General features: G+C 41.8%; 1 protein-coding gene across 1 annotated transcript; it reads left to right on the plus strand.

Moving 5' to 3' along the window:
• The first annotated feature begins 7,114 nt into the window (after positions 1–7,114).
• On the plus strand, positions 7,115–9,066 carry LOC102746868 (gamma-crystallin A). The gene is made up of 3 exons (XM_006733368.2): positions 7,115–7,123; positions 7,232–7,474; positions 8,618–9,066. Exons 1-3 carry the CDS (start codon positions 7,115–7,117, stop codon positions 8,888–8,890), a joined length of 525 nt encoding a protein of 174 aa, XP_006733431.1. The 3' UTR covers positions 8,891–9,066.
• The last annotated feature ends 2,209 nt before the right edge of the window (positions 9,067–11,275 follow it).

The following is an 11,275-nucleotide window of genomic DNA, read 5'->3' on the forward strand; positions in this document are numbered from 1 at the left end:
GTGGCTATTCAGTAATTATTGTTGATAAGTGAATTGGCAATAACTACATGGTCCTGAATGTTCTCAAAACACTGTGCTCTGTCTAAACTGATTGAGAAGTTCCTTTCTAGGGACCAGCCATTTCTATAGGTTGATTAATGCCTGTAAGCCTAGGATGTCCAAACAATAAGTGCCCATTTTGCAGTAGGGATAGGTCTTGAGATAAATCCTTTCCATAAAGTCCTCTTCTTGAAAATCAAACAGCAGAAAACACATCTATGATTTTTGTTCATTCTTTACCATTTGTGTACTTTAGCATCTTTTCCAACTTCTGAGTAATGTACTTTTTAAATTAGCTTAAAACATTATCATAGTAATACATGTTTATGGTAAAAATTTCAAACAATACAGAAAATATAAACTGAAAACAAAAGAATTCCCCCTTCCCCACAGCTCTGTCGTATTCCTCAGAAATAACCACTGTTAATATTTCTTGTGCTATTCAAATATTTGCTGTACATGTACATATAAATATACATACATGTGTCCTACTGATTTGTTAGAAATTAATGAAAAATCTTTTTGTTAAATGTATGGAAAAGGCATGCCTGGGTGGCTCAGTTGGTTAAGTGTCCAACTCTTGGTTTCAGCTCAGGTCATGGTCTTATGGGTCATGAGATCGAGCCCCACGTCGGGCTCCATGCTCAGTGGGGAGCCTGCTTGAAGATTCTCTTTCTCTGTCCCTCCCCCTATTTGCACACTCACACTTGCTCTTTCTCTAAAATAAATAAATCTTCTATTTTATTTTTATCTTTTTAAAGATTTTATTTATTTTTTTATTTATTTATTTATTAGAGAGAGAGAGAGAGAACAAGGAGGAGTGGAAGGAGGGGCAGAGGCAGAGGGAGAGGGAGAACCCAACTCCTCACTGAGCAGGGAGTCCCATGTGGGGCTCGACTCAGGACCCTGGGATCATGACCTGAGCTGAAGGCAGATGCTTAACCGACTGAACCACCCAGGAGCCCCTAAATAAATCTTTTTTAAAAAGTTTGGAAAATAGGGCACCTGGGTGACTCAGTCAGTTAAGCATCTGCCTTCGGCTCAGGTCATGATCCCAGGGTCCTGGGATGGAGTCCTGCGTCGGGCTCCCTGCTCAGTGGGAAGCCTGCTTCTCCCTCTCCCACTCCCCCTGCTTGTGTCCCCTCTCGCTGTGTCTCTCCCTGTCGAATAAATAAATAAAATCTTTAAAAAAAAAAGTTTGGAAAATATACTTTCACAGTTTATTGCTTGAAAAAGTTTTTCATTTTATATATTTCAGCTTCTGAGTCTTTTCCTTACCCATATGTTTTATGGATATTGTATCAGGTCTTTTAGCTGGTAAACAACTTTTTTCAACCTCAAGATAAAACAATGCCTCTTTCAGAATTTTCTATTTACTTCCAGCCACAGAATTGCTTCATAAAGTAAGGGAAAGGAAGAAATTTTTCTTTAAATAATCCAGGTATTTGGTGAAATAGTTTTAAGGATTTCTTTTATACTGTATTGATACTAGCAATCCATTTATTAGTCAAAATGAATATGAGCAACACCATATCCTAGGAAAGTGTAGATACTGAGCACATTACCAGGAAATGGATTCTGATTGGGCAGGACCATACCAAGGAGCTAGAAAACAGATACCCTGGTGATAAAGAGTGTGGACTCTGGAGTCACACAGCCCAGAGTTGACTCTTGGTTCTCCCATTTAATAACTGGCATGAATTGTTAAGTGAATCTCTCTGCTTCCGTTTCTCATCTATAAAGAAAAGATTCTAACAGTACCTATCTCATAAGGTTGTTACAAGGACTAAATGAGCTCACATATATGGAACGGCTTAGAAAAGTGCCAGGACCATGGCTAGCAAAAACTCAGGTGCCCCCGTGACTACTGCTGCCCCTGACAAAGTCACAGTGTCGTGGGCCGGAGCAAGACAGAGGGGCAGGGCAATTTGAGGGATTCTGGTTTCCAGTTCCACCGGCAAGGAATTTAGAGACTGCCACTCATCCTAGTAAGTAAAAAGCTGAACAGGCTGAGAAAACAACTCCTCTTGGATCTGTAAGACAGGGGAGGTCAAAGGGCAAACCAAGTTTGGAGAGACAGACAGGCGGATATAGGGAGTTAGGGTTTACCGGAGCGGAGACTCACAAGCGGAAGCTGCCAGGAATACAGTGCTGGAGTAGGAAATTCTTAACCACAATTTGCAAATCACAGGAACCTCAGTGCAGACAACTCGGAGGGTTAAAAACTCCAGGGGGACCCAGTCATAGCAGGGTACCCACAGTTTTGTGAGATTTACCTGCAGGAGCTCTGCCAGATTCTCACAGTAAATACTGGAGAAAATTCCGTTCATGTTTCCAGCAGTGGGGGGGGTGGGGGGGGCAGGGGAGGGGTAGGAGTGGAGGTGGGATGTGGGGGAGGAATCATTTTTATTTATTTTTTTAAAGACTTTATTTATTTATTTGACAGAGAGAGAGAGAGAGAGTACAAGCAGGGTAGCATCAGGGAAAGGGAGAAGGAGGTTCCCCCTGAGCAGAGAGCCCGATGACGTGGGGCTCCATCCCAGGACCCCGGGATCATGACCTGAGCCGAAGGCAGACGCTTAACCCACTGAGCCACCCAGCCGCCCCGAGGAATCATCTTTAAATACAACAGAGCACTCTGTTCTTAACTAAGCCTACCCTGAGCGGCAACTAGTTAACTGTAGCCTACCTGTTGACATTTTATCAGAGCCCAACTGACCTAGAAGAAGGGAAATACCCACTCCAGTCAGCTCTAGTCATCTGGTCCCAGCTAGAGGAGAGGAAAAACTGAGAAACACTTGCAAAGTTCAAAGTCCAGAGGCGCAGGTTCACCAAAGACTGAGATCTAATCATAGGACTACAGAACCCTTCCCATCCCCCCTCGCCACCCCACACCACATCACTAAAAACCTATTTAGAGAGTTCGTTTTACCCAGGACATCATGTCTAGCTATCAAGAAAGAATTACAAGGTATACTAAAATGCATAAAACATAAAAATGTAAAGAAACAGAGCAAGCATTACAAACAGACATGGCAGGGATGTTGGCACTATCAGTCCAGGAATTTGAAACAAATCTGATTTAATACGCTAAGAGCTCTAATGGATAAAGTAGACAGCATGCATGAACAGATGGGCAATATAAGCAGAGGGAAGGAAATCCAAACTGTTAACCACAGAATCCAGGTGGTGGGCACATGTATCTTCATTGTACAAATATTTCACCTTTTCTGTATGAAAATTTTCACATAATAAAATTATGAAGGAGAAAAGAAAAAAGAAATTGTCAGAATGGATCAAAACACAAGACCTGATTATACGTCGTCTATAAGACACCCATTTCAAATATAAAGACACATATAGATTAAAGGTAAATGGATAGACAAAATAAATCACACCAGCCCTAATCAAAAACAAGAAAAAGCTATATTAATTTCTGACAGAGCTGACTTCAAAGCAAGGAAAATTATCAGGGACAAAGAAAGACATTTGATAAAAGGGTCAATTCTCCGAGAAGACATACAAACCTTAACCCGTGTGCACCGGACAACAGAGCATAAAACTACATGAGGTAAAAATGGATAGGGCTGCAAGGAGAAATCGCTGGCTCCGCTATCATAGCTGGAGACTTCAGCACCCCTCCATCAGAAATGGAGGGAGGGTGATTCAAGTTTAAATTCAAAGCAATATATAACATTTTAAAATAATATGGCATAAGCACAATACACAACTTCTCAGGGGCAAAAAGAAATGATTTGCTTTGGATATAATTTGTCAAAACAAGTATAACTTTTATTATTTGTGTTTCAATTTGGAAATAATTTTTTTAAAGATTTTATTTATTTGACAGAGAGAGACATAGTGAGAGAGGGAGCACAAGCAGGGGGAGTGGGAGAGGGAGGAGCAGGCTTCCCATGGAGCAGGGAGCCCGATGTGGGGCTCGATCCCAGGACCCTGGGATCATGACCTGAGCTGAAGGCAGACACCTAACGACTGAGCCACCCAGGTGCCCCTCAATTTGGAAATAATTTTGAGTTTAGAGGAAAGTTGCAAGAATAGCACAAAGAGCCTTCATACACTGTTTACTCAGAATCACCAATTGTTAGCATTTTGTTCCATTGACATGACCTTTTTTTTTTGCCTCTGTCTCTCTGTCTCTCTTTCTCTCTGTATATAGATAAAAAATTTTTTTCTGAGCCATCCAAGTTACACCTGTCCTATCACTATACCCCTATATACTTCAGTGTGTATTTCCTGAGAACAAAGTCATTTCTTAAATAATCTTAGTATAATGATCAACTTCAGAAAATCTAACATTGGTACTTTTATTTGATCTATCATCTATATACCAATTTTTTCAAGTGACCCAATAATGTCCTTTGCTAAACATTTTTTCTTTCTGTACAGGATTCAGTGTGGGATCATATACTGCATTTAGTTGAGAAATATAACTCAATTACCAAACCTCAGAACAATTCCACGGAAGTTCTTTTGTACCTACATGTATTATAATCCATCTTTGTCAGTAACTTAGTATTTGATACTAGACCTTAACTCCCTATAGACTGAAAGCTAATGTCTGTGTGCATGTTAAATTGATGGGTTTGATACCAAAATCTTTTTTTTTTTTATCCTGCAGGTCACTTAGAAACTTGGAATTGCACCATGGAAGTTCATAATAAAGTCTCTGGGAGAGGAAAAGAAACATCATCTTAACACTGCAACTCTTGCCAGCACATTTTTCCTTACAGTTAGCTTGTGGTGCAAAGTTTATGGAAGTGTTACTTTGGATGTTGGGCTTTCTTCTCTTAGACTCCTACTGTGTGCCTATATTGTGTTGTTGTTGTTTTTTTTAAGTGTATATCCTATGCTACTTCATTGTAACTGGAAGACTGCTAGCTGGAGAATTTTGGGAATATGTCGTATTTTTTATGTGAGAGCAGACGGGCTTTGCAGCACATTTCCCAAATGTTTAGCACTGAATCTTGCAGAGTGCTGGAGTCGGAGGCAGTTTCCCAAAGTTTCGATCCAAAATAAAATGAATCTGTCATTCATTGCCCTTACTATGTTCTCACATGGAAACATTTAAAATCATTTCAATAAACCATTAAAGGAAACAGAAGTGCAGGCTTTCTTTCAGTAAATAAATGACTATTAAGAAAAAAAAATGTGGGGTGCCTGGGTGGCTCAGTTGATTAAGCGACTGGCTTCGGCTCAGGTCATGATCCTGGAGTCCCGGGATCAAGTCCCGCATCGGGCTCCCTGCTCAGCGGGGAGTCTGCTTCTCCCTCTGACCCTCCTCCCTCTCATGCCCTCTGTCTCTCGTTCTCTCTCAAATAAATAAATAAAATCTTAAAAAAAAAAAGAAAGAAAGAAAAAAAAATGTGGTAGTCTTTCAGCACTTTCCAAAATGCTGATTAGGCAGGTGGTTTGGCTTGTAAATACCCGTGCTATCAATTTGACCAAAGGAATGTGAGTGCAGATTACACCTCTCTTAAGGTTTTGCTGGGCCACCTGTCTGCGGAACAAGTGTCTTTAACAAGTGCAAAAACAAGTGTTTGGTTTGTTGGCTTTCACAGGAAATGGTGGTGCACCCCGATGTGGTGTTGTGGTTGGGGACACCGATGACGCCTTTTCCACATGGGTTTGGTTATGACCGTAACTGAGGCTTACCAGGAGGCCTGCAGCACTAGGAGGGAGGCAGGGGATGTATCAGTGACTTGTGACTTGACCCTGGGTACGCTGTCTAGCATCACAGGACTTTGCCCAGCTTCCTGCGGTCTGGCTCTGCTGGTTGGGAGGGAACATGTTTTTCTTTGTGGTTACTGCTGCCTGTCCTTCTGACAGGTGCACATCTGCTTCATATGCTGCCCGAGGCCTTTCACAAATGGCATCATGGACACTTAGTGGCTGGATACCCTTTCAGGGCCCTCCGTGGGTCCCAAGCCACGAAGGTGTTTGACTCCATCTTTCTACATACGCACGGATGACAAAGAAGAGCTGGGGACCGAAGGCCTCCCGCAGCCCTGCATAGCTGAGGGGTGCTTTGCCATCAGAGGGCGGTCACAGTGGAGAAAGCTCCTCAGGCCTTCACTTGGGTTCTGTGAAACAGTGACCTCCAGGAAGGGAAAACTCAGGCAAATCATGATGCCGGTTTTGAAAACAAAAAGCAACCCTAGAAGACGGTTTTGGGGAGAGAGGGGGATGGGAGGATCCTGTATGTGTTCCTGCTCTCAGACTGTCTCACAGAGTCTCGGGGAATCCCTTTATTTCTAGTCCAAGGAGAAGCGTTTAATCTCAAAACAAAATTGACTTATTTTCAAAATTTGCTGCTTTTCACCAGCAGCTCCGAGTTATGCATTTACAAATTGAGTTTATTTTTCATCTCCTGAAAGTACTATATATTTATGGTCGAAAATTAAGGCAATCTAAAACAACAAAAAGGAGAAATAAAAACATAAAACAGGGACCTGTAATCTTGCCATTTACGGGTAACCGTGACTGACATTTCAGTGTATACGTCCACAGTTCTAATCTTTTTTTTTCCCCCTACATAAACATATACAAAATACTTTTAGCAAAACCATATCATACTGAGGAGGTAATTTAGAAAATGTAATTCTCTTTCAATTAGAGGATTTTTTTGTCACCCTTAGCACTTCAAGTCCTTCTGGAACTCATAGGATTGTCACGAGTCTCCCCAGATGGAACCACCAACCCCATCTCAGCAGTTTCCATAGGCAAACGCACAAAGTGCTGGGCATGTAATGTATTTCTAGAGAGCTGCATAGGATGAGAAGTGCGCCCTTTGTCTCCAAGGTCATAATGGCTCTGCTGACCTCAATTCCTTTCACTGGAGCTAGTGAGGAGAACTCGAAAATGCCAGAGAGAATGAGAGCCCCCTGCCCCATGATCCCAAATGAAAAAACGAGAGAGAACATAGAAATCCCCTCACGCACTACCCCCAGGCCCCTTTTGTGTAGTTCTTGCCAACACAGCAGCCCTCCTGCTATATATTCCGGCTGCCACTCTTGTCCCCATCACACTGGACGCTGATCATCCGCTGACAACAACCATGGGGAAGGTGAGCCACCCGAGGGGCCATGCCGCGTCTGTTGAGTATCTCCTGTGTTTGGAGGTCCTTCCCCGCTGACGTCTGGCTGTCCCCTTGTTCCCACCCCACCCCCCGCAGATCACCTTCTACGAGGACCGCGGCTTCCAGGGCCGCCGCTACGAGTGCAGCAGTGACCACCCGAACCTGCAGCCCTACTTCAGCCGCTGCAACTCCATCCGCGTGGACAGCGGCTGCTGGATGCTGTATGAGCGCCCCAATTACCAGGGTCATCAGTACTTCCTGCGGCGCGGGGACTACCCCGACTACCAGCAGTGGCTGGGCTTCAGCGACTCCATCCGCTCCTGCCGGGCCATTCCTTACGTGAGTCTTGCCTCCACCCAGACTGATGCGAAAGCATCACTGATCCGTGGAAGTAAATTCCTGTCGGTCAAAGTCAGTTTGTTTCAATTCAGGACTAGTGTCCACAGTAAGGACAGCAATGCCTGATTCTCAAGCATTAAAAAAAAAAAAAAAAAAATTGTGAGTAGGCTAATGAATCACTGTAACCTCTTTTTTTCCCGCCCTTATTTAAGGACAAGATTGTTTTTAGGGCATAAGAAATCACAACATAGCCTCTGCAGTTACATTTGGTAGCATCTAACTGATTCCTACTTTCTAAATAAAAATCACCATGTTCAGAAAAGAAAAAAAGAAAAGCCTATCTAGGCCATTATTTTTTAATAATGGGAACACTTAACAGACCACGGGAGAACAAGATAAGTGTAAGGATCTAGAAACTAGAACAATACGTCTCAGCTCCTTAGGGGCTCCCTGGTTCCCAGGAGTCATTATCAACTAGTTTCTTATGAGGGTCAGAGACAGATCATTAATTAGGATTTCATGGGACATGGTCCTCATGAAAGTGCTGCTTAATGTTTTTTAAACATGTTGAGTTTGTGTTTCTGCTTGCTGGTGACACCAAATTGTGTGGTATGACGAGCAGATTCAAGAAGTGAAACCAAAAGTAGGCTAGAGAAATTTGCAGATGCAAAAAGACATACAAATAAAACAGGAATTTCTTTGAGGCAAGAACCTCAAATGGTTCAAGTGATTTGGCAAAATGTCAGACATGTGGACTCAGAGTAAATACGAATTATTGTAAATTATGCACGAAGAGTGACTTAAAAACAAGCTTCTTAGGACTCTGTTATGTGTAGCCATAATGGAAAAGAGAGTTAAATTCCTCTCTGCAGACTCACTAAATACGGTTGTGACCAATGGCTTCCTACAAAGGAATCCCTTTGGTTCCCTTTATTTCAATGTTTGTTTCTTCCACAAGATCAGGTCAGTTTTATTTTTAATATTCTTCCTATTTGTTAGACCAACAATGTGGGGAGAAGACACGCATCTGGCAGGAAGATTTGAAAACCATGCTTCACGAAGATGCAGGATTACTAAGTCACTTTTACTGAGATCAGAGATGCACACAACTGATTTTTCTTCTTTTGTTTATTGTCACAACAGACCAGCTCCCACAGGATAAGGCTGTACGAGAGAGATGACTACGGGGGCCTGGTGTCTGAGCTCACCGAGGACTGCTCCTGCGTCCACGATCGCTTCCGGCTCAATGAGCTCCGCTCCCTCCACGTGCTGGAGGGCTGCTGGGTCCTCTACGAGCTGCCCAACTACCGGGGACGGCAATACCTGCTGAGGCCAGGGGACTACAGGCGCTACCACGACTGGGGGGCCATGGATGCCAGAGTGGGCTCACTGAGACGGGTCATCGATTTATACTAGGCTGTGTGTTTCTTGTTATGATCCACATCAAAATGCAATAAATATACAAATTGTGCTCCTGGCACTAAGTGACTCTCGTTTATCTTTAAATAATCACTGAATTCTAATAAATGGTGACCCCTGGCAACTTACCTGACCCTGAAAGTCAGGTGTTTTGAATGTCTACTTACTTCCTGTTGGTCAGGCAACAGGATTCCTGAAGCCCCCGCTCATGTCATGGGAAGGAGGGAGAAGCGCCGCATCTGCTTCTACAACCCACAATCTGAGAAAGAGAGGAAAGGCAAATGGAAGGAGAAACTATTAGACCCTACATAAAGTAGAAAACATAGAACGAGTTGAGGTTGGGATACCAAAGACAAGGGATTGCCAGAAAGATTAAGGCAGATGAAGTCTCAGATTAGTCAAGAAAAGCTGAGTGAAGAGAGGGGTTTTAAGCAGAATTCCCAAGGTAGAGAAGGTCAAACGTGCTTGATGAGTTCAGCGGGTAAGAAAAGTGTTAAAGTAAGTGTTAAAGGGCCTGAGTTGTTATCTTACTTCTGCTAATTACTACTAATGTGTCCAACTTGGACTAGTTTTTAGGGACTTTCCCAGTTTTAGCACCAAAAGTCCTACACCCTGGAAAGCCCCTCAGTCTCAGGTAAACCAGGATGGTTGGTTCCCCTTCTTACTGGGTTTATCTCTTTGATCAAGTCATTTCTTATCCTCTCTGTGCCTAAATTACCTTATTGAAGACTATAGGTGGATGAGAAATTCCTGCTTCACTAAATCCCCAGATAATTGTAATGAAATATAAGGAAAGATTGTGAACACATTTTGTTATTTTTAAATTATTACACAAATATAAATGTAGAAAATTTATGTATTGCCAGTGTCTGCTCCAATTCAAGAGTACAATACAGTCATCTTTATTTTGGACTCCAATATGAATTTCTATCAAGACTCAATTACAGGGCACCTGGGTTACCCAGTTGGTTAAGCGTCTGCCTTCAGCTCAGGTCATAATCCCAGGGTCCTGGGATGGAGTCCATCATCAGGCTCCCTGCTCAGCAGGGAGTTTGCTTCTCCTCTCCCAATCCTCTTCCCCCCTGCTCATCTCATGCTCTCCCACTCTCGCTCCTCAAATAAATGAATAAAATCTTAAAAAAAAAAAAAAGACAATTACACACATGATGTAATGAGCACTGGGTATTATATAAGACTGATGAGTCACTGAACTCTACCTCTGAAACTAATAATATACTATATGTTAATTGATTGAATTTAAATTTTAAAAAAAGACTCGATTACACAGGGTGAAGTATCAATATTTACTCTGCTGCATACCTCTGGAGTTTCTTTCCACTATAGTAAAGCTGCTCTCCCAGAATGCTAATTCTCTTTCCAAATTTATATAAGCAAAAATAGTGCCCTGTCCCAGTTAACTTCCTTGTCAAAACTGATTTTAAAATTCACATGGAATTACAAGGGACCCAGAATAGCCAAAACAATCTTGAGAAAGAAGAACAAAGTAGGAGTACTTCTCAATTACAGAACTTACCACAAAACAACAGTAATGAAGACAGTGAGGTCCTGGCATCACGTAGACATGGAGATGAATGAAATAGACTTGAGAGTCCAGAAATTAACCCATGAGCCAATTGAGTTTTGACAAGGATTCTAAGACAATTCGATGGGGAAAGAATAACTTCTCAACAAATGGTGCTGAAACTACTGGACAACCTCATGGAAAAGGATGAAGTTAGCCCCCTATTTCACACCATATATAAAAATCAACTCAAAAAAATCAAAGACTTAAATGTAAAAACTCAAGCCATAAAACTTGGAAGAAAACACAAGCATACATCTTTATGATATTTTATTAGGCAATGATTTCTTAAATATGAAAGCACAAACAAAAACAAAATAAATTGGGCTTAAAACTAAAATCCTTTATGAATCAAAGGACATTACCAAGAAAGTGAATGTAGCAACTTCTTACTAGACACATATCTCTGGAGACAAGGGAAACAAAAGCAAAAATGAATTATTGGGACTTCCTCGAGATAAAAAGTTTCTGCATAGTGAAGGAAGTAATCAATAAAACTAAAAGGCACCCTACAGAATGAGAGAAGATGTTTGCAAATGACATACTGGATAAAGGGCTAGTATCCAAAATCTATAAAGAACGTATCAAACCCAACACCCAAAAAATAAATAATCCAGTTAAGAAATGGGCATGAACAGACATTTCTCCAAAGAAGACATACAAAAATGGATAACAGACACATGAAAAAGTGCTCAATATCGCTCGGCATCAGGGAAATCCAAATCAAAACCTCAATGAGATACCACCTCACACCAGTCAGAATGGCTAAAATTAACAAGTCAGGAAATGACAGATGTTGG

The sequence above is a fragment of the Leptonychotes weddellii genome, unplaced genomic scaffold (assembly GCF_054177405.1).
Source record: "Leptonychotes weddellii isolate Sample4059 unplaced genomic scaffold, ASM5417740v2 HiC_scaffold_5022, whole genome shotgun sequence".
Classification (NCBI taxonomy): domain Eukaryota; kingdom Metazoa; phylum Chordata; class Mammalia; order Carnivora; family Phocidae; genus Leptonychotes; species Leptonychotes weddellii.

Bases quoted from the DNA above. Each gene is read 5' to 3' on its own strand.
- LOC102746868 (XM_006733368.2), top strand. The intron at 7,475-8,617 runs GTGAGTCTTGCC...TTGTCACAACAG, and splicing joins CCTGCCGGGCCATTCCTTAC to ACCAGCTCCCACAGGATAAG.